The following is a 23,574-nucleotide window of genomic DNA, read 5'->3' as shown; positions in this document are numbered from 1 at the left end:
TGATGACAGCAACAATACAAATATGCAACAAAGATAAGAAATGTCTGCTTGGATGTTCTGTCTTACTGACTCGTACTGATTGATATCATTTGCTAGTGTTTCTCCATTGTTTGCTTTCTGACTCTTATTTTATATTTCTATTACAATTGCTACTTTGTTTGGAATCAACAGCAGAAGAAGAGCTGTGTAGTTAATGAGCAGTGATAGATAGCCACCATGGCTGAACAGACAGAGAAGAGAAACTCAAACTGCATCAACACAAAATACAAGCTCCGCCCACACTGTTTGATTGACAGGTGATCTGTGGGAAGGGTGACACAAATATGGAGTCCCCCCCCCCCCCCCCACACACACACACACACACACATTGCTGTTTTAATAACTCTGTCTACTTGAGCTTACACAACTCAGCTGTGGCTCTAACAACCCGAAGTCCAGCATAGAGAGGCTGAGTGAATGTGGTCTGGACTCTGTGGAGGAGAGTCATGGTTTCAGAGACACTGTAGAAGGACAGAATACCTGCTCTGTGATCCAGGTACACTCCTACTCTGGAGAACAGAGGGCCTGAGATGGGAGTTCTGATATTGTTATGTATGTATGTAACAATACAATTATTGTTGTTATAATATAATGTCCAAGACTTGTCATTGTTTCCAAATCCACATTGAAGCCCGGTTCCTGTTCTGCTAATATTCTTATATGAGACTGCTGTTTTGATGAATGTCCCGCTCCACTCCACCTCCCAGTAGCACCGTCCAGTCAGAGCCTCTCTACTCAGGACCTGAAGGCAGTTGGTGAACCTGTCTGGGTGACGAGAATATGACTGGTGTTCTTTCACATGTGTTGCTTTTCTGTTCCCCTCAGATAATAACAGCTCTGTGTGTGCTGTGTTTGGATCCAGTGTGATCTGACGTGAATATTGTAAGAAGTCAGCTCTGCTCTTGGGCTCTGGTTGTGACAGTAAAACATCCTCTTCAGTCACTGTCAGTGAGATCTTAGGCCATTCCTCTGTAAGAACGTCCTGTAGTTTATCTCTGACCTCTGACACAGCTGCAGTCACATCCTCAAAGTAGCGCAGAGGACGGGTATCGATCCTGGGTGAGTCTGTAGCTTCACTGAGACGTGACAGCGAGGGGTAACTATGGAGGAAGTGGATGTGATCCTCTGTGTGTGAGAGCTGCTCCAGCTCAGCATCTTTCCTCCTCAGCTCAGAGATCTCCTGCTTCAGCGTCTCCTGAAGTTCTTCAGCCCGACTCGCTTCCTCTTTCTGCTGGGATCTGATCTGCTGCTTCACCTCAGAGCCTCTTTTCTGAATGAGTCTGACCAGCTCAGTGAAGATCTTCTCAGTGTCCTTCACTGCTTTATCAGCAGAGAGATCCATAGCCTTCACCTCCTGTTGAAGCACCTTCACATTTGTCTCTCTGTCCTGGAGTCTCTGCTGGATTTTTTGACGGTTCACCCCGAGCTCTTTCTGCCTCTCGGCCCTTTCTGCCGCAGCTGAGGCTGTGTCGTGGCCTTTATGTTCATCCACAGAGCACAGATAACAGATACACTGCTGATCAGTACGGCAGAACATCTTCATCACCTCGTCATGAAGAGAGCAGATGTTCTCCTGAAGCATCACGGTGGCTTCTACCAGCCTGTGTTTCTTTAATGGAGCTACATCATAGTGAAGCTGGAGGTGCTGCTCACAGTAAGAGGCCAGACATACCAGACAGGACTTGAGGGCTTTCAGCTTCCTCCCAGTGCAGACATCACAGCCCACATCTCCAGGTCCAGCATAGCAGCGATCAGGAGGAGCAGCTTGGAGTCCTGTCTTCTTCAGGTCCTCCACCAACTCTGCTAACATGGTGTTTTTCACCAGGACAGGCCTTGGTATGAAGGTCTGCCTGCACTGGGGGCAGCTGTGGATTTTCTTCTGATCGTCTTCATCCCAGCAGCTTGTAATACAGCTCATGCAGTAGCTGTGCCCACAGGGAATAGCCACCGGATCCTTCAGTAGATCCAGACAGATCGAACAGCAGAATTTTCCCCCGTCGAGCTGAATTCCTCCCTGCGCCATTTCACTTGTGAGTGATTCAGATAGTTTCACTTGCTCTCAACAGAGAAAAAAAAGTTGGGCTCCGATCCAAACCAAACATGAGTTCATTTTCTTCATGTTCATTTGCTGATCTGCAGTGAATGGGCTTGTCAGCTCTGTCACTTCACGACATGTTGTTTACACCCATCTATGAAGTTACAGATCTGTGAAAGGGGAGGGAACAGGAAATAATGTGGACAGAGTGAACTGGCTGTGTTTGAGACCAGGAAGAGGGAGGGGTTAGACTTTGCTTCATACCAGGAAGAGGAGCGGTGTTAAAGAGGCAGTGTGTGTTTAGCTCTCGTTTACAATATGAAGTGAAGATGATGAGAAAATACATCAGGAATATTTACATTTAGGATAAATCCCTCTCTTCCCCTATTCCCAACTCACTTTTTTAAGTGCAACGTTTAAAAAAATAAAATTCCAAAATTGTCTATGTAAGTGGCTTGTGGAAAATTGTGTGTGTGCGTGTGTGTGTGTGTGTGTGCGTGTGCGTGCGTGTGTGTGTGTAGTAGAGCCCGCCCGATATATCGCCAATATATAGATATTATTGGCCGATAAACGATATATCGGTATACTAGTATCGGCCGATAGTCATTTTAATTTATTTCACGCAATTTTTTTCCATACTTTTATTTTGGAACTGGATACCATTTTTTTCACGTATTCCGGAAACACTTATTTTCCTAACCGGAAGCATAAACCACTACAAGTTCCGTGCACACCTGAGCACACAACTTTTGCCCTGACGAAGGCCACAGCGGCCGAAACGCGTAGGCAACTACACCTTTTTCCTACTTTTCCTACTTTCCTTCCTCTTACCTCCCTCAACGAGTGTTGCCTTGGTTCCGCCTGAGACCACCAAACTGCCCAAGTAAGTGGCCTCTGGCACTTTATTTTATATTTTGAGAGGGATTCGTCAAATCGTCTAGCAGCTTTGATAAACTTATTGGAATTAATATACTGTAGAAGAAATACTTGTTGAAAAAGAAAAAAACGAACTTTATTGATCTTTGCAAACATTCACATTGATCACACATCAAATCAGTAAAACGATATGGTTCAATCTTCCCATCTACATTATTCACTTCATGCACACAATCAATCTGTTAGGAGGTAAACAATGAATCATCTCTCTATTGATTATAATAATAATGATTTATAATAATCATGATGACATTTGTAGTTCACTTTTCTCAACAAACGTACAAACATCAACATATTAACATCTCTTAATAACAACAATAATAAAGGGAGGAAGACTCCATTAAGGCCTGTGCAGTGGAACAGAAACAGCAGACATGATGACAGCAACAATACAAAATATGCAACAAAGATAAGAAATGTCTGCTTGGATGTTCTGTCTTACTGACTCGTACTGATTGATATCATTTGCTAGTGTTTCTCCATTGTTTGCTTTCTGACTCTTATTTTATATTTCTATTACTATTGCTCTTGTGTGTGTGTGTGTGTGTGTGTGTGTGTGCCTGTGTGTGTGTGTGTGTGCGTGCGCGTGTGTGTGTGTGTTTATGCCATGTTCACATTTATTGCGTGTTGCTTTCACAGGAGTGACAATCAACATCTTGAATCTTGAACAACACAAAAGTGATTCAACCTATATCCAATATTGATCAAGTCTTTTCCATTGTTTCTCCTGTTGCACAGGAAGTGGCACGTTTTACGTTTCTACTTTGTTTGGAATCAACAGCAGAAGAAGAGCTGTGTAGTTAGCATGAGCAGTGATAGATAGCCACCATGGCTGAACAGACAGAGAAGAGAAACTCAAACTGCATCAACACAAAATACAAGCTCCGCCCACACTGTTTGATTGACAGGTGATCTGTGGGAAGGGTGACACAAATATGGAGTGTCCCTCCCCCCCCACACACACACACACACACATGCAGGCCGACAATGTAAATAAGAATTTTGTTCTTAATTGTCTCGCCTGGTAAAATAAAGGTAAAATAAAAAAATAAAATAAAAAAAAACATTGCTGTTTTAATAACTCCTGTCTACTTGAGCTTACACAACTCAGCTGTGGCTCCAACAAGCCAAAGTCCATCATAGAGAGGCTGAGTGAATGTGGTCTGGACTCTGTGGAGGAGAGTCATGGTTTCAGAGACGTTGTAGAAGGACAGAATACCTGCTCTGTGATCCAGGTACACTCCTACTCTGGAGGACAGCGGGCCTGAGATGGGAGTTATGATACTGTTATGTATGAAGAAACAAGTATTGTTGTTATAATATAATGTCCAAGACTTGTCATTGTTTCCAAATCCACATTGAAGCTCGATTCCTCTTCTGCTAATATTCTTATATGAGACTGCTGTTGAGATGAATGTCCCGCTCCACTCCACCTCCCAGTAGCACCGTCCAGTCAGAGCCTCTCTACTCAGGACCTGAGGGGAGTTGATGAACCTGTCTGGGTGACGAGAATATGACTGGTGTTCTTTCACACGTGTTGCTTTTCTGTTCCCCTCAGATAATAACAGGTCTGTGTGTGCTGTGTTTGGATCCAGTGTGATCTGACGTGAATATTGTAAGAAGTCAGCTCTGGTCTTGGGCTCTGGTTGTGACAGTAAAACATCCTCTTCAGTCACTGTCAGTGAGATCTTAGGCCATTCCTCTGTCAGAATGACCTGTAGTTTATCTCTGGCCTCTGACACAGCTGCAGTCACATCCTCAAAGTAGTGCAGAGGACGGGTATCGATCCTGGGTGAGTCTGTAGCTTCACTGAGACGTGACAGCGAGGGGTAACTGTGGAGAAAGTGGATGTGATCCTCTGTGTGTGAGAGCTGCTCCAGCTCAGTGTGTTTCCTCCTCAGCTCAGAGATCTCCTGCTTCAGCTTCTCCTGAAGTTCTTCAGCCCGACTCACTTCCTCTTTCTGCTGGGATCTGATCTGCTGCTTCACCTCAGAGCCTCTTTTCTGAATGAGTCTGACCAGCTTAGTGAAGATCTTCTCAGTGTCCTTCACTGCTTTATCAGCAGAGAGATCCATAGCCTTCACCTCCTGTTGAAGCACCTTCACATTTGTCTCTCTGTCCTGGAGTCTCTGCTGGATTTTTTGACGATTCACCCCAAGCTCTTTCTGCCTCTCGGCCCTTTCTGCCGCAGCTGAGGCTGTGTCGTGGCCTTTATGTTCATCCACGGAGCAGAGATAACAGATACACTGCTGATCAGTACGGCAGAACATCTTCATCACCTCGTCGTGGCGAGAGCAGATGTTCTCCTGAAGCATCACGGTGGCTTCTACCAGCCTATGTTTCTTTAATGGAGCTACATCATAGTGAAGCTGGAGGTGCTGCTCACAGTAAGAGGCCAGACATACCAGACAGGACTTGAGGGCTTTCAGCTTCCTCCCAGTGCAGACATCACAGCCCACATCTCCAGGTCCAGCATAGCAGCGATCAGGAGGAGCAGCTTGGAGTCCGGTCTTCTTCAGGTCCTCCACCAACTCTGCTAACATGGTGTTTTTCACCAGGACAGGCCTTGGTATGAAGGTCTGCCTGCACTGGGGGCAGCTGTGGATGTTCTTCTGATCCTCTTCATCCCAGTAGCTTGTAATACAGCTCATGCAGTAGCTGTGCCCACAGGGAATAGCCACCGGATCCTTCAGTAGATCCAGACAGATCGAACAGCAGAATTTTGCCCCGTCAAGCTGAATTCCTCCCTCCGCCATTTCACTTGTGAGTGATTCAGATCTTTCTTTCTGCTCTCAACAGAAAAAAAAGTTGGGCTCCGATCCAAACAAACTGCTGATCTGCAGTGAATGGGCTTGTCAGCTCTGTCACTTGACGACATGTTGTTTACACCCATCTATGAAGTTACAGATCTGTGAAAGGGGAGGGAACAGGAAATAATGTGGACAGAGCTGGCTGTGTTTGAGACCAGGAAGAGGGAGGGGTTAGACTTTGCTTCATACCAGGAAGAGGAGCGGTGTTAAAGAGGCAGTGTGTGTTTAGCTCTCGTTTACAATATGAAGTGAAGATGATGAGAAAATACATCAGGAATATTTACATTTAGGATAAATCCCTCTCTCCCCCTATTCCCAACTCACTTTTTTAAGTGCAACGTTTAAAAAAATAAAATTCCAAAATTGTCTATGTAAGTGGCTTGTGGAAAATTGTGTGTGTGCGTGTGTGTGTGTGTGCGTGTGCGTGCGTGTGTGTGTGTAGTAGAGCCCGCCCGATATATCGCCAATATATACCGTAAATTCCGGACTATAAGCCGCGGCTTTTTTCCCGTTTTTTGGCCCCTGCGGCTTATATAACGGTGCGTCTTATCTATGGATTTTTTCAGAAAAAAAAAAAAAAAAAAAAAAAAATCTCTCTTTTTTAGCACTCTTTCTAACTATAAATCCACTTCTGTTTTAATTTCCTCTCTTGCCCTCTTTTCACCACACCGCGGACACTGTGTGCACTGTAAAAATAAACAACGGTGGTGTTGTGTTATGTTGTTTTGTTGAAATGTTACGGTAATACGGTAAATGGGAGCTTCCTCAAACAGCCATCTCTTTCCCGACAATCCCCTCTGTGCGTGACCACTTACATATGGTAATTACGGTAAGCAAACGGCCACAAGCCCATCAACTCCCTCCCCCGACTACCAGGAGAAAATCACAAACTTCGGCGAATTCACACAAAGGAAGATCAAGGAATATTCCATCGAACCGGAGCAGATCATAAATATGGATGAAGTGCCTTTGACGTTCGACCTGCCACTCACTCGGACTGTTAACAAGAAGCGCCCTGGAGGATTCTTTCACCAAAAAAAAGCTTTGCTCGTTCTCGACAGCATGAGAACGAGCAGTAGATGATCATGAGGTGGTTTTTCAGACGTGTCGATATAGCAGTTTATCGCAAAAGTGTAATGGAAACACATTTTTCGCATTTGCACGTCATGTGACCCATATTATCCCTTGGAAAAGGAGCGGAAAATAAGTTTGGTAAGTAAGGTTCGATAGCCGTGTCAAAACCTCCGCAGCAAGTGGAAAACTTTGAAGCAACGCTACCTAGCAGAAAGACGAGTGTTGTGCAAAAGCGTAGCCGGGCAAATTAGATAATGTTTAATGGCAGAAATCGGTCCATGGTGACAGCAGGCTGCCTGTGTGCGCGCATTTGGCACAGCGGCGAGATGAGAGGATGAAAAGCACACACTGGTGCGGTGGTGCTGTCTGAAGTGAATACAGTGACTGTGAGTAGGCTAATACATTGCACACGTTTCAGGTGCAATTATAGAACCAAATCAGCCTTTTCCCCCCTCCATCTCTAAATCGGACCAGTTGTAGGCTATTAGGCTACCTTTTTTCCTCTGCCTGTCGCGCTGACTGCATTCACGCAGCCAGCAACATTTTGCGACTCATTTTCTTTTGAATTGATAATCAGGCTCGTTTATATGCATTGTAACTTCATGTTGGGATTTCCATTGACCATTGGTTGGATTTGAGCATGCAGGGGACGGGATATGGGGCAGATCCCCGTGCGTAATCACTGTGGCAGCTGCTGCAACGGGGAATCACTCAAACGCAACTTCAATGGAAACGCCTACAAGTCGCAATTGTACATTGTCGAAGTTGTAGAAATATCGCAATTCTTTTGCGAAAAACTGTAATGGAAACACAGCTATAGATGAAGAGGAGTTCGTTGGTTTTGAGTGACAATGAAGGAGAGAGGAGAGTGGTTGACGAAGCCACCCTGAACCTGTTCGTTTCCGACACTGAAGATGAGGACTTTGGTGGTTTCAGTACGCAGGAAGAAGAGGAAGACGAGCATTAGTGACTTGACTTCTCTGGTTACAGGTTTGCTGCACATATAGCCTATTGTTGTGTGATTTTGTCTGGGGATTAGTGACCTGACTTTTGTTTTGTTTTGTTGAAATGTTAATAAATGGGAGCTTCCCCAAACAGCCATCGCTTTCCCGACATTCCTCTCTGTGCACGAACCCTTTCATATGGTAATTAAACATCAAAACACCCGCGGCTTATAGACCGGTGCGGCTTATAGAAGAAAAAAATAGTCAATTTTGGTCCCGCGGCTTATACACCGGTGCGTCTTATAGTCCGGAATTTACGGTAGATATTATTGGCCGATAAACGATATATCGGTATACTAGTATCGGCCGATAGTCATTTTAATTTATTTCACGCAATTTTTTTCCATACTTTTATTTTGGAACTGGATACCATTTTTTTCACGTATTCCGGAAACACTTATTTTCCTAACCGGAAGCATAAACCACTACAAGTTTCGTGCACACCTGAGCACACAACTTTTGCCCTGACGAAGGCCACAGCGGCCGAAACGCGTAGGCAACTACACCTTTTTCCTACTTTTCCTACTTTCCTTCCTCTTCCTCTTACCTTCCTCAACGAGTGTCGCCTTGGTTCCACCTGAGACCACCAAACTGTCCAAGTAAGTGGCCTCTGGCACTTTATTTTATATTTTGAGAGGGATTCGTGAAATCGTCTAGCAGCTTTGATAAACTTATTGGAATTAATATACTGTAGAAGAAAAACTTGTTGAAAAAGAAAAAAACTAACTTTATTGATCTTTGCAAACATTCACATTGATCACACATCAAATCAGTAAAACGATATGGTTCAATCTTCCCATCTACATTATTCACTTCATGCACACAATCAATCTGTTAGGAGGTAAACAATGAATCATCTCTCTATTGATTATAATAATAATGATTTATAATAATCATGATGACATTTGTAGTTCACTTTTCTCAACAAACGTACAAACATCAACATATTAACATCTCTTAATAACAACAATAATAAAGGGAGGAAGACTCCATTAAGGCCTGTGCAGTGGAACAGAAACAGCAGACATGATGACAGCAACAATACAAAATATGCAACAAAGATAAGAAATGTCTGCTTGGATGCTCTGTCTTACTGACTCGTACTGATTTATATCATTTGCTAGTGTTTCTCCATTGCTTGCTTTCTGACTCTTATTTTATATTTCAATTACTATTGCTCTTGTGTGTGTGTGTGCGTGTGTGTTTGTGTGTGTGTGTGTGCCTGTGTGCGTGTGTGTGTGTGTTTATGCCATGTTCACATTTATTGCGTGTTGCTTTCACACGAGTGACAATCAACATCTTGAATCTTGAACAACACAAAAGTGATTCAACCTATATCCAATATTGATCAAGTCTTTTCCATTGTTTCTCCTGTTGCACAGGAAGTGGCACGTTTTACGTTTCTACTTTGTTTGGAATCAACAGCAGAAGAAGAGCTGTGTAGTTAATGAGCAGTGATAGATAGCCACCATGGCTGAACAGACAGAGAAGAGAAACTCAAACTGCATCAACACAAAATACAAGCTCCGCCCACACTGTTTGATTGACAGGTGATCTGTGGGAAGGGTGACACAAATATGGAGTGTCCCTCCCCCCCCACACACACACACACACACATGCAGGCCGACAATGTAAATAAGAATTTTGTTCTTAATTGTCTCGCCTGGTAAAATAAAGGTAAAATAAAAAAATAAAATAAAAAAAAACATTGCTGTTTTAATAACTCCTGTCTACTTGAGCTTACACAACTCAGCTGTGGCTCCAACAAGCCAAAGTCCAGCATAGAGAGGCTGAGTGAATGTGGTCTGGACTCTGTGGAGGAGAGTCATGGTTTCAGAGACGTTGTAGAAGGACAGAATACCTGCTCTGTGATCCAGGTACACTCCTACTCTGGAGGACAGCGGGCCTGAGATGGGAGTTATGATACTGTTATGTATGAAGAAACAAGTATTGTTGTTATAATATAATGTCCAAGACTTGTCATTGTTTCCAAATCCACATTGAAGCTCGATTCCTCTTCTGCTAATATTCTTATATGAGACTGCTGTTGAGATGAATGTCCCGCTCCACTCCACCTCCCAGTAGCACCGTCCAGTCAGAGCCTCTCTACTCAGGACCTGAGGGGAGTTGATGAACCTGTCTGGGTGACGAGAATATGACTGGTGTTCTTTCACACGTGTTGCTTTTCTGTTCCCCTCAGATAATAACAGGTCTGTGTGTGCTGTGTTTGGATCCAGTGTGATCTGACGTGAATATTGTAAGAAGTCAGCTCTGGTCTTGGGCTCTGGTTGTGACAGTAAAACATCCTCTTCAGTCACTGTCAGTGAGATCTTAGGCCATTCCTCTGTCAGAATGACCTGTAGTTTATCTCTGGCCTCTGACACAGCTGCAGTCACATCCTCAAAGTAGCGTAGAGGACGGGTATCGATCCTGGGTGAGGCTGTAGCTTCACTGAGACGGGACAGCGAGGGGTAACTGTGGAGAAAGTGGATGTGATCCTCTGTGTGTGAGAGCTGCTCCAGCTCAGTGTGTTTCCTCCTCAGCTCAGAGATCTCCTGCTTCAGCTTCTCCTGAAGTTCTTCAGCCCGACTCACTTCCTCTTTCTGCTGGGATCTGATCTGCTGCTTCACCTCAGAGCCTCTTTTCTGAATGAGTCTGACCAGCTTAGTGAAGATCTTCTCAGTGTCCTTCACTGCTTTATCAGCAGAGAGATCCATAGCCTTCACCTCCTGTTGAAGCACCTTCACATTTGTCTCTCTGTCCTGGAGTCTCTGCTGGATTTTTTGACGATTCACCCCAAGCTCTTTCTGCCTCTCGGCCCTTTCTGCCGCAGCTGAGGCTGTGTCGTGGCCTTTATGTTCATCCACGGAGCAGAGATAACAGATACACTGCTGATCAGTACGGCAGAACATCTTCATCACCTCGTCGTGGCGAGAGCAGATGTTCTCCTGAAGCATCACGGTGGCTTCTACCAGCCTATGTTTCTTTAATGGAGCTACATCATAGTGAAGCTGGAGGTGCTGCTCACAGTAAGAGGCCAGACATACCAGACAGGACTTGAGGGCTTTCAGCTTCCTCCCAGTGCAGACATCACAGCCCACATCTCCAGGTCCAGCATAGCAGCGATCAGGAGGAGCAGCTTGGAGTCCGGTCTTCTTCAGGTCCTCCACCAACTCTGCTAACATGGTGTTTTTCACCAGGACAGGCCTTGGTATGAAGGTCTGCCTGCACTGGGGGCAGCTGTGGATGTTCTTCTGATCCTCTTCATCCCAGTAGCTTGTAATACAGCTCATGCAGTAGCTGTGCCCACAGGGAATAGCCACCGGATCCTTCAGTAGATCCAGACAGATCGAACAGCAGAATTTTGCCCCGTCAAGCTGAATTCCTCCCTCCGCCATTTCACTTGTGAGTGATTCAGATCTTTCTTTCTGCTCTCAACAGAAAAAAAAGTTGGGCTCCGATCCAAACAAACTGCTGATCTGCAGTGAATGGGCTTGTCAGCTCTGTCACTTGACGACATGTTGTTTACACCCATCTATGAAGTTACAGATCTGTGAAAGGGGAGGGAACAGGAAATAATGTGGACAGAGCTGGCTGTGTTTGAGACCAGGAAGAGGGAGGGGTTAGACTTTGCTTCATACCAGGAAGAGGAGCGGTGTTAAAGAGGCAGTGTGTGTTTAGCTCTCGTTTACAATATGAAGTGAAGATGATGAGAAAATACATCAGGAATATTTACATTTAGGATAAATCCCTCTCTCCCCCTATTCCCAACTCACTTTTTTAAGTGCAACGTTTAAAAAAATAAAATTCCAAAATTGTCTATGTAAGTGGCTTGTGGAAAATTGTGTGTGTGCGTGTGTGTGTGTGTGCGTGTGCGTGCGTGTGTGTGTGTAGTAGAGCCCGCCCGATATATCGCCAATATATAGATATTATTGGCCGATAAACGATATATCGGTATACTAGTATCGGCCGATAGTCATTTTAATTTATTTCACGCAATTTTTTTCCATACTTTTATTTTGGAACTGGATACCATTTTTTTCACGTATTCCGGAAACACTTATTTTCCTAACCGGAAGCATAAACCACTACAAGTTTCGTGCACACCTGAGCACACAACTTTTGCCCTGACGAAGGCCACAGCGGCCGAAACGCGTAGGCAACTACACCTTTTTCCTACTTTTCCTACTTTCCTTCCTCTTCCTCTTACCTTCCTCAACGAGTGTCGCCTTGGTTCCACCTGAGACCACCAAACTGTCCAAGTAAGTGGCCTCTGGCACTTTATTTTATATTTTGAGAGGGATTCGTGAAATCGTCTAGCAGCTTTGATAAACTTATTGGAATTAATATACTGTAGAAGAAAAACTTGTTGAAAAAGAAAAAAACTAACTTTATTGATCTTTGCAAACATTCACATTGATCACACATCAAATCAGTAAAACGATATGGTTCAATCTTCCCATCTACATTATTCACTTCATGCACACAATCAATCTGTTAGGAGGTAAACAATGAATCATCTCTCTATTGATTATAATAATAATGATTTATAATAATCATGATGACATTTGTAGTTCACTTTTCTCAACAAACGTACAAACATCAACATATTAACATCTCTTAATAACAACAATAATAAAGGGAGGAAGACTCCATTAAGGCCTGTGCAGTGGAACAGAAACAGCAGACATGATGACAGCAACAATACAAAATATGCAACAAAGATAAGAAATGTCTGCTTGGATGCTCTGTCTTACTGACTCGTACTGATTTATATCATTTGCTAGTGTTTCTCCATTGCTTGCTTTCTGACTCTTATTTTATATTTCAATTACTATTGCTCTTGTGTGTGTGTGTGCGTGTGTGTTTGTGTGTGTGTGTGTGCCTGTGTGCGTGTGTGTGTGTGTTTATGCCATGTTCACATTTATTGCGTGTTGCTTTCACACGAGTGACAATCAACATCTTGAATCTTGAACAACACAAAAGTGATTCAACCTATATCCAATATTGATCAAGTCTTTTCCATTGTTTCTCCTGTTGCACAGGAAGTGACACGTTTTACGTTTCTACTTTGTTTGGAATCAACAGCAGAAGAAGAGCTGTGTAGTTAATGAGCAGTGATAGATAGCCACCATGGCTGAACAGACAGAGAAGAGAAACTCAAACTGCATCAACACAAAATACAAGCTCCGCCCACACTGTTTGATTGACAGGTGATCTGTGGGAAGGGTGACACAAATATGGAGTCCCCCCCCCCCCCCCCCACACACACACACACACACATTGCTGTTTTAATAACTCTGTCTACTTGAGCTTACACAACTCAGCTGTGGCTCCAACAAGCCAAAGTCCAGCATAGAGAGGCTGAGTGAATGTGGTCTGGACTCTGTGGAGGAGAGTCATGGTTTCAGAGACACTGTAGAAGGACAGAATACCTGCTCTGTGATCCAGGTACACTCCTACTCTGGAGGGCAGGGGGCCTGAGATGGGAGTGCTGATATTGTTATGTATGAAGTAACAATTATTGTTGTTATAATATAATGTCCAAGACTTGTCATTGTATCCAAATCCACATTGAGGGTCGGTTCCTGTTCTGCTAATATTCTTATATGAGACTGCTGTTGAGATGAATGTCCCGCTCCACTCCACCTCCCAGTAGCACCGTCCAGTCAGAGCCTCTCTACTCAGGACCTGAGAGAAGTTGGTGAACCTGTCTGGGTGACGAGAATATGACTGGTGTTCTTCCACACGTGTTGCTTTTCTGTTCCCCTCAGATAATAACAGCATTGTGTTTACTGTGTTTGGATCCAGTGTGATCTGACGTGAATATTGTAAGAAGTCAGCTCTGCTCTTTGGCTCTGGTTGTGGCAGTAAAACATCCTCTTCAGTCACTGTCAGTGAGATCTTAGGCCATTCCTCTGTCAGAATGACCTGTAGTTTATCTCTGACCTCTGACACAGCTGCAGTCACATCCTCAAAGTAGTGCAGAGGACGGGTATCGATCCTGGGTGAGTCTGTAGCTTCACTGAGACGTGACAGCGAGGGGTAACTGTGGAGGAAGTGGATGTGATCCTCTGTGTGTGAGAGCTGCTCCAGCTCAGCATCTTTCCTCCTCAGCTCAGAGATCTCCTGCTTCAGCGTCTCCTGAAGTTCTTCAGCCTGACTCACTTCCTCTTTCTGCTGGGATCTGATCTGCTGCTTCACCTCAGAGCCTCTTTTCTGAATGAGACGGACCAGCTCAGTGAAGATCTTCTCAGTGTCCTTCACTGCTTTATCAGCAGAGAGATCCATAGCCTTCACCTCCTGTTGAAGCACCTTCACATTTGTCTCTCTGTCCTGGAGTCTCTGCTGGATTTTTTGACGATTCACCCCGAGCTCTTTCTGCCTCTCAGCCCTTTCTGCGGCAGCTGAGGCTGTGTCGTGGCCTTTATGTTCATCCACAGAGCACAGATAACAGATACACTGCTGATCAGTACGGCAGAACATCTTCATCACCTCGTCATGAAGAGAGCAGATGTTCTCCTGAAGCATCACGGTGGCTTCTACCAGCCTGTGTTTCTTTAATGGAGCTACATCATAGTGAAGCTGGAGGTGCTGCTCACAGTAAGAGGCCAGACATACCAGACAGGACTTGAGGGCTTTCAGCTTCCTCCCACCAGTGCAGACATCACAGCCCACATCTCCAGGTCCAGCATAGCAGCGATCAGGAGGAGCAGCTTGGAGTCCGGTCTTCTTCAGGTCCTCCACCAACTCTGCTAACATGGTGTTTTTCACCAGGACAGGCCTTGGTATGAAGGTCTGCCTGCACTGGGGGCAGCTGTGGATTTTCTTCTGATCCTCTTCATCCCAGCAGTCTTTAATACAGCTCATGCAGTAGCTGTGCCCACAGGGAATAGCCACCGGATCCTTCAGTAGATCCAGACAGATCGAACAGCAGAATTTTGCCCCGTCGAGCTGAATTCCTCCCTGCGCCATTTCACTTGTGAGTGATTCAGATAGTTTCACTTGCTCTCAACAGAAAAAAAAAGTTGGGCTCCGATCCAAACCAAACAAGTTAATTTTATTCATGTTAATTTGCTGATCTGCAGTGAATGGGCTTGTCAGCTCTGTCACTTCACGACATGTTGTTTACACCCATCTATAAACTGACAGATCTGTGAAAGGGGAGGGAACAGGAAATATGTGGACAGGTTGAACTGGCTGTGTTTGAGAACAGGAAGAGGGAGAGGTTAGATTTTGCTTCATACCAGGAAGAGGAGCGGTGTTAAAGAGGCAGTGTGTGTTTAGCTCTCGTTTACAATATGAAGTGAAGATGATGAGAAAATACATCAGGAATATTTACATTTAGGATAAATCCCTCTCTTCCCCTATTCCCAACTCACTTTTTTAAGTGCAACGTTTAAAAAAAGAAAGTTCCAAAACCGTCTATGTAAGTGGCTTGTGGAAAATTGTGTGTGTGTGTGTGTGTGTGTGTGTGTGTGTGTGTGTGTGTGTGTGTGTGTGTGTGTGTGTGTGTATAGTAGAGCCCGACCGATATATCGGCCCACCGATATTATTGGCCGATAACCGATATATCGGTATCGGCCGATATGCCGATATTTTTTTATTTTGTATTTTTTAAGTCATAGACAACATGTTGTGTATATTTGATCTTTTTTCTTATTCAAGTTATATTTTATATTTGTTATATTTGTGTTTTTGTATTTCTAGTTACTTATAATTATTAAATCCCCAGTTCAGTTTACTGTTTCATTGCATTGATGTCATTTTGTACAATAAAGCTTATTGATAAGCTGTAAAATATCCTGCCTACATTACATATCTTAAGTCATGTCAAGTCATATCTTTGTCAAGTGTTTGATATTTGAGGGATCATTGCAAAAACATTGTGTAATATAATGTGTATATTTAATATAAGAATATCGGCCGATATATCGATATCGGAATTTTTTTACTCCCTAATATCGGTATCGGCATCGGCCCCTGCTCACTGAGCATCTCTCAGTGTTCAGGTATCTGTATCCCCACCGCCTGAGGAGACCTGCTCACTGAGCATCTCTCTGTGTTCAGGTATCTGTATCCTCACTGCCTGAGGAGACCTGCTCACTGAGCATCTCTCAGTGTTCAGGTATCTGTATCCTCACTGCCTGAGGAGACCTGCTCACTGAGCATCTCTCAGTGTTCAGGTATCTGTATCCTCACTGCCTGAGGAGACCTGCTCACTGAGCATCTCTGTGTTCAGGTATCTGTATCCTCACCGCCTGAGGAGACCTGCTCACTGAGCATCTCTCAGTGTTCAGGTATCTGTATCCTCACTGCCTGAGGAGACCTGCTCACTGAGCATCTCTCAGTGTTGAGGTATCTGTATCCTCACCGCCTGAGGAGACCTGCTCACTGAGCATCTCTCAGTGTTGAGGTATCTGTATCCTCACCGCCTGAGGAGACCTGCTCACTGAGCATCTCTGTGTTCAGGTATCTGTATCCTCACTGCCTGAGGAGACCTGCTCACTGAGCATCTCTCAGTGTTCAGGTATCTGTATCCTCACCACCTGAGGAGACCTGCTCACTGAGCATCTCTCAGTGTTCAGGTATCTGTATCCTCACCGCCTGAGGAGACCTGCTCACTGAGCATCTCTGTGTTGAGGTATCTGTATCCACACCGCCTGAGGAGACCTGCTCACTGAGCATCTCTGTGTTGAGGTATCTGTATCCACACCACCTGAGGAGACCTGCTCACTGAGCGAGAGGTCGCCTTCGCACGATTTCTCATCCTCCTGCTGAGACATCTTAAGAACTGGGACAGCATCCCAAGCACAAAGCTAATGGAGCACTGCACTCAAAAGTACAGCTCCCTTTGCTCCACATTTGTAAGATAGGTTTCAAGATCCCTGTTCCAATTTCGACCCGTTGACAATGCCTCGCAAATTACTGTCTCACAAATGCAGGAGCAATAATGAGCCAGTTCCTCCTTCCTTGATCTGTGAAACGGCCGGTTTAGAGACACAGAGTTTTTGCCCACAGCCTCTGGAGAGCCAGTGAGTAATGCAGAAACGTAATAGCCGAAGCAAATGGAAATGCACTTGTATGATTATATATGATTGATTATATGCATGCAGATGTCTTGTCTAATGCAAAATATATATGCATCTCAGGCCTCACTGGGCCACTACCCATTTGTTGTCAGTAATATGATTCTACTTTTCCTACAGTACGTCACGTGTTGTGATTATATACTGAGATCAGTAGAGGCCTTTTCTCTCAAGATGATCAGTATATCACAGTCATACAGGAGAGGATGCAAATGAGAGCTGTTGCTACACCTTGTATAAAATGTCAGCTTTTCCAGAAGAAAGAGAGATGGCCTTACTTTGTAGATTGACAACTGCGTGCAATTTTGGGAGATTTTACAGAATATTTTGAGAGGGATTCGTCAAATCGTCTCCCCCCCATAGAGGACATCATGCAATGCTTCAATTCAAAACCTAAAAAATGAGCAAAATTGGAGTTACGAGGAGGATCTCACCTGACTGCAGCTCTGTTCTGTAGACAGCAGGGCTGCACACACACACTCCTGACTACCTGTCAGCACTCAGCAGCCACACACACACACACACACACACACACACACACACACACACACACACACACACACTGAACACATGTGTATGGGGAGGAACCTGTTAAATTGTTATTCAACATTTCATGTTCACTAATGCTCGCTCACTAAATCCCCTATGTGACAGATCCTCTTTGGTTGTGGTAATCTAGAGGATAGATGGCTCCTTCTCAGCCTGATCCTACCACTCCTCCTCTGCTCCCTCTCTCCTCAGCCTGATCCTAGCACTCCTCCTCTGCTCCCTCTCTCCTCAGCCTGATCCTACCACTCCTCCTCTGCTCCCTCTCTCCTCAGCCTGATCCTACCTCTCCTCCTCTGCTCCCTCTCTCCTCAGCCTGATCCTAGCACTCCTCCTCTGCTCCCTCTCTCCTCAGCCTGATCCTACCACTCCTCCTCTGCTCCCTCTCTCCTCAGCCTGATCCTACCACTCCTCCTCTGCTCCCTCTCTTCTCAGCCTGATCCTACCACTCCTCCTCTGCTCCCTCTCTCCTCAGCCTGATCCTACCACTCCTCCTCTGCTCCCTCTCTCCTCAGCCTGATCCTACCACTCCTCCTCTGCTCCCTCTCTTCTCAGCCTGATCCTACCACTCATCCTCTGCTCCCTCTCTCCTCAGCCTGATCCTAGCACTCCTCCTCTGCTCCCTCTCTCCTCAGCCTGATCCTACCACTCCTCCTCTGCTCCCTCTCTTCTCAGCCTGATCCTACCACTCCTCCTCTGCTCCCTCTCAACTCAGCCTGATCCTACCACTCCTCCTCTGCTCCCTCTCAACTCAGCCTGATCCTACCACTCCTCTGCTCCCTCTCTTCTCAGCCTGATCCTACCACTCCTCCTCTGCTCCCTCTCTCCTCCTCTGCTCCCTCTCTCCTCAGCCTGATCCTAGCACTCATCCTCTGCTCCCTCTCTCCTCAGCCTGATCCTAGCACTCCTCCTCTGCTCCCTCTCTCCTCAGCCTGATCCTACCACTCCTCCTCTGCTCCCTCTCTCCTCAGCCTGATCCTAGCACTCCTCCTCTGCTCCCTCTCTCCTCAGCCTGATCCTACCACTCCTCCGCTGCTCCCTCTCTCCTCAGCTTGATCCTACCACTCCTCCTCTGCTCCCTCTCTTCTCAGCCTGATCCTACCTCTCCTCCTCTGCTCCCTCTCTCCTCAGCCTGATCCTACCACTCCTCCTCTGCTCCCTCTCTCCTCAGCCTGATCCTAGCACTCCTCCTCTGCTCCCTCTCTCCTCAGCCTGATCCTACCACTCCTCCTCTGCTCCCTCTCTCCTCAGCCTGATCCTACCACTCCTCCTCTGCTCCCTCTCTCCTCAGGTTGCTTTGATCTTGCCAGCCTTTTTTTTTTTTTTTACACTCCTGTAATTATTTGCTGACACAGTCGTTGCTGCTAGGCGCGGACGCCATGACGGCTCCCTTCCTAGCCCCTCGTCTTTCCCTCTTCCTCTGTTCTTTCTCTCTATTCCCTCGCTCTCCCTTTCTATCTGCTGCCCGTCTCTATCTCTTTTCTGGCACTTTATCTCCCCTTTTCTGCCACCTTTACCCACTTTGCACTGCCCCCCCCCCTCTAAGCATGTGCCATGCACAGGTGCAGCATGCTAATAAGATGTGACACGTGTGTGTGTGTGTGTGTGTGTGTGTGTTTGTGTGTGTGTGTGTGTCTGTGTGTGTGTGTGTGTGTGTGTGTGTGTGCGTGAGAGAGTGTGTGTGTGATCCACCTGCTGCCACATGTGTGAATGCGTGCAGTGCAGGCGTGGGTGTGTGTGTGTGGGGGGGGGGGGTCTTGCTGAAGCTTTGATGGGCCATGTGTTGGTGATGCTAATCACCAGCACTCTGTTCATTATCTCCAGTGGAGGCAGAAGGTGAGCAGTGGTACGGAGCTTTGAGTGCAAAAATGATCTTCACCAGCCCAAATTTAAATAGACTATAAAGCAGAAGGTATGGAGGTGTGGCCAAAATCCTCAATTTCCATTCACGTTAAATATTATTTATGCTTTCATTGAAGTGTCATATATGTTCAGATCATAGATTTTCATAGGTACTGTTATTACCAGTGGCTATTCGGTATGGTGTTCTTTTTTCTGCCTTCTTGAGAAAGGCTTGCTAGACTATATATAAATATATCTATGTACACTATGCATACAATGTATGTATATATATATATAATATATCAGTGGCGAACCGTGCCTATCAGAACCGGGCCTTCTATGCTGTAACCCCCCCCCCGCCACACACACACACACAATATATATATAGCCTACTGTACGTGCAAGTCTGAGGTCTTTACGCATTGGTGAGGGCAGACTATTATGAGTTGTCCACAGCCAGGTTCTTTAGGTCGTTCGGCCCCCAACCCTCAGCAAAGTCTGGCCCTCTGGGGCCCCCGAACCCCCCAAGAGGGTCCAAGCAAGGTCCACCCACCACAATCTCTCCAAATCCTGTGGGAAACATACAGTTATTAGTATTTTCTTTGTTCTTAAAAATATACATTGCCTGTTTGTGTTTTGCAATATGGATATTGTTTTATTTATAATTAAATTGAGCATTGGGCCTTTATAAGAATGTTTATTTGTATAATTTCAATTGTCACACTCATGGATACATATTTGAGGTTTGTTGGAAAAGGAACGCCGTGAACATGATCTGGCTACTTTTTCAATCTGACTGGCTACTCAAACATTTGGGGAACTCTCTGGTGTGTGTTTAATGCATCGCTACTCTTGATACGGCAAGGAATAAAAAATAAACTAGAAATTCAATGTTTATTTTGCATGCTCAACTGGAGTTTCTTTGGCTCGAGCCAAGGGCTACAGCAATATTTTATATAGACTGTAGAAAAGGCCCTCTCATACCGACTGATGAGAACATACGCATCGGAACACCCATGGGCCGGATTCGAACCGGCGACCTAGCGAGCTGATGTCAAGGACTGGACCAGCGTCATCGGTGCCACACAACTGTGAGGTTATCGATGATGTCACTGCGACTGAGGTCATTGATGATGTCATACATGCTAAGACATAAATAGGCCATGTTGACTAGAAGCCACTGAGGCTAACAATGTAGCAACCACTAGCTAGTGAGGTTAATGCAGGAAATGCAAAGGCATAATGACAGAGGAAAACAAGATGAGACTGTTGAGAATATCAACATGTTCCTCAGACATATTATAAAATGACTATGAAAAGCTCTATAAAGCTAAAATGTCAATATATTTAATTAATTGTCCAATGCGTCCGCCATTTTGTGAAACGTCACAGGCACCTCACAAGTCGTGAGCTCGAAGCTTTCAGAAAGATTCCACACCAAGTCATGAACACCACATGAGGGCGCCGTTCAAGTGGATTTATGTTGTGTTCACGGTAAACACGAACCCAATTGAACGCAGCATGTGTTCTGTTTGCTCCAATAAAGCTTGAAAGACATCTCCGTGATTCTGACCAATCCTGTGGCGAGTTGAAATAATCCAGCACATGATAAGCGGAAGCTACAACTTGTGTTTCAGCAAATTTTGGATGCCATCAGAGCAACGCCACATGCCTTGCAACTGGAGTAGTAGGATTTATGACATCACTGATGGTGTCACAATGTTCATGACATAATCAGAGGGTGTGATCAATGATGTCATAGGCATTGTGGCATCATCAGTGATGTCATAAATCATTCCCTGCAGAGGTTATATCACAATGTCTTATGTCTTTATCACCCAAAGTCTTTTTCCCCAAAAGGGCGCAATGGTTTTCTCTCCTCTTTACCCACAAAGTGCAAAAGTCACCATGTCTCTGTCATCTCAACGGCTTCAGACGGAGCCTTTCATGACTTGTCTGGAGACTCTCCTCATCTCGCACAGCCTCATAGTTTGGTTCACAGGAGTGATCCTGCTGGAGGTCCGCATGTGGTGGACTGTGAGCCTGGAGGCCTTTTTGTTCCTGTTGACTGACACACCTGACCTGATTGCTCGGACCGGAGCCATCATGGTTCTTTTCGCACTGTTCGGCTGCTTCGCTGCATGCTGCGGAAGCCCATGGATGCTCAAACTGTATGCCGTGTTCCTGACCTTGGTGTTCCTGGCTCAGCTTGTGGCTGGAATCTCAGGCTTCCTCTTCAGGCATGAGATCAAGGCCACATTATCAGATGAATATTCATACGCTGTGGAGAACTACGATGGCACCGACCCACCGAGCACTGCGGTCGACACCATTCAACGTACTCTGAAGTGCTGTGGGAAGACAAATTACACCGACTGGATGGATACCACCTACTTTAAAGAGAAGGGCATCCCTCCCAGCTGCTGTAAAGACCACGCTAACTGCACACAAGAGAGCCTCAAATACCATGAGAAGTTTGGGAATGAGGTGTACAGAGAGGGTTGCTTCTCACTGGTGACCAGCACGATGGAGTCCAACCTGGGAATCATTGCAGCAATCTCTTTCGGAAACGCCTTCATCCAACTCATTGGAATATTCCTGGCCTGCGGCTTGTCTCGATACATAACCAACAACCAGTATGAGATGGTCTAGCAGTCTCCGTCCACAGGTTAGTCTCCAGAGGGCGGAGGACAGGAGGAAAGGAGCAGAATAGGAGAACTAACTCCAACAGGAAGTAGGAGTGTTGTCAAAAGACAGGCTGGAGGATGGAGAGATGAAAGAGGAGGACAAGCTTGCTCCAGAGTTTGATGAGGACTACCTGAGGGAGTTGGAGAAGGAGCTGACAGAGGAGCAGGAGTCGCAGGCAGGAGAGTATGCTCTGGAGAAGGAAGGCAACAGTCAGTCCAAAGCTGGAAAGTGGTTGGAGGCAGAGCGCAGCTACACAGAGGTGTTGTTTCATGTTTTGTGTGTTACAGCAGAGGGAGGGCAGTGCTGTTCACGCCTCCACCTGGCCCAAAAGGACCAGTCCATTGCAGACTGCTCCAGAGTCATGGAGCTGAAGCCAGACTACTTCCAAGGCCATCTTGAGGAGGGCGCTAACCCTCTGGAAGACTTCATGAGGTTACCTCAGCACATCATGAGAGGGATGAGAAGCTGACGGAAGAGCTGATAGAAGCCTGAAGAAGCTGGACAACCTGTTCCTGACACCTTTACCTGAATCCGTTTGGAAGTTAGGCACTTTTTATGATTGGACGCGCCCATTGCCGCAGTCCTGTCCATTCCCACAGTCATGTGTAACACCATTGCTGCTGTTGATGGTGGTGGTGGTGATGATGTGTTGTTTCTGATTTTGTTGCAAGTATGGATGCAACACTATGGTACTGGTTTTGCATTAATTATTGGTGTCTTGTAAGCCCATGCAGGCTGGGCATACAATGCATGCATGACACAATACAATTTTTTTAAATAATCATTCATTCATTGTATTGTTGTGTATTATTGTATTGTTGTACTGTTGTCTTGGACACCAGGACAACTAGCTTGGCGTTCAGGCGTCAGCTTATGGGGATCCGATAAACAAACAAACACGCCCAAGCAGTGCGCGTGGAAAGTGAATCATTTCTAATTTGGCCCATTACCTGCATTTCAAAGTTTCATACTAATCTGTTCATGAAAACATAACCTCCAAACAACCTCCAGCCCGCTCTGTGGCAGAGGTGACAACAAACTTATCTCCTTCTCAGTGTGTCTCTCGGTCTCGGGGGACTTCCGGTTGAGCGATGTAGTGAACAGACGTGGTGTCTGTCTCCCTTACACGTTTCAGCATTTCTGTTAGGTCTGTCTTTTAGGCGGATAGTCAAATTGGGTGCGTGAGTGCAGGAGAGATCACCTGTAGAAAGGTGCATTGTAATGTAGCTGGAGAAACGACACCTAGCACCTGCCGCCGTCTCTCGCTCTCCTCTCTTTCGTTTGCTAACCTTTATTTCTTCTGGGGAAAGTTTGCGGACTTTGCTGTTTTTCAGCACCCGCCTGCTTTGCGTTCATGGAGTTGCCCGCGTGGAGCTGCTGTGCATAATCACAGTCTCTTGTACTGCGAGCCACTCGAGTGGCACGCAGCAGCACGCTCAAGAGCCACTCGAGTGGCACGCAGCAGCACGCTCAAGAGCCACTCGAGTGGCACGCAGCAGCACGCTCAAGAG

General features: G+C 45.6%; 4 protein-coding genes and 1 pseudogene across 6 annotated transcripts in view; 2 read left to right on the top strand and 3 right to left on the bottom strand.

Moving 5' to 3' along the window:
- The window catches only part of myo1d (myosin 1D), a gene marked incomplete at its 5' end in the record, with an annotated part of 171,901 nt that overhangs the window by 68,415 nt on the left and 79,912 nt on the right, over positions 1–23,574 (top strand). The gene's annotated exons all lie outside the window — the stretch shown is intronic.
- On the bottom strand, positions 389–2,062 carry LOC310775025 (tripartite motif-containing protein 16-like; the record flags this gene model as incomplete). The annotated part of the gene is made up of 1 exon (XM_083635104.1): positions 389–2,062. The coding sequence occupies one exon, from the start codon at positions 2,060–2,062 to the stop codon at positions 389–391; it is 1,674 nt and encodes a 557-aa protein (XP_083491230.1).
- Positions 4,099–5,766, bottom strand: LOC310774858 (tripartite motif-containing protein 16-like; the record flags this gene model as incomplete). The annotated part of the gene is made up of 2 exons (XM_083634989.1): positions 4,099–4,938; positions 5,029–5,766. The coding sequence occupies 2 exons, from the start codon at positions 5,764–5,766 to the stop codon at positions 4,099–4,101; spliced, it is 1,578 nt and encodes a 525-aa protein (XP_083491115.1).
- On the bottom strand, positions 9,629–14,873 carry LOC310774856 (uncharacterized protein; the record flags this gene model as incomplete). Its single annotated transcript, XM_083634987.1, has 2 exons — positions 9,629–11,326; positions 13,206–14,873. The coding sequence occupies 2 exons, from the start codon at positions 14,871–14,873 to the stop codon at positions 9,629–9,631; spliced, it is 3,366 nt and encodes a 1,121-aa protein (XP_083491113.1).
- On the top strand, positions 21,284–22,027 carry LOC310775029 (tetraspanin-7 pseudogene; annotated as a pseudogene). The gene has a single exon. The product of its transcript is annotated as a tetraspanin-7 pseudogene (transcript).

This window comes from Poromitra crassiceps (assembly GCF_964638095.1).
Source record: "Poromitra crassiceps genome assembly, chromosome: 4".
Classification (NCBI taxonomy): Eukaryota; Metazoa; Chordata; class Actinopteri; order Beryciformes; family Melamphaidae; genus Poromitra; species Poromitra crassiceps.
The sequence above is the reverse complement of the archived record's forward strand: the minus strand, read 5'-3'. Positions and strand labels throughout refer to the sequence as shown.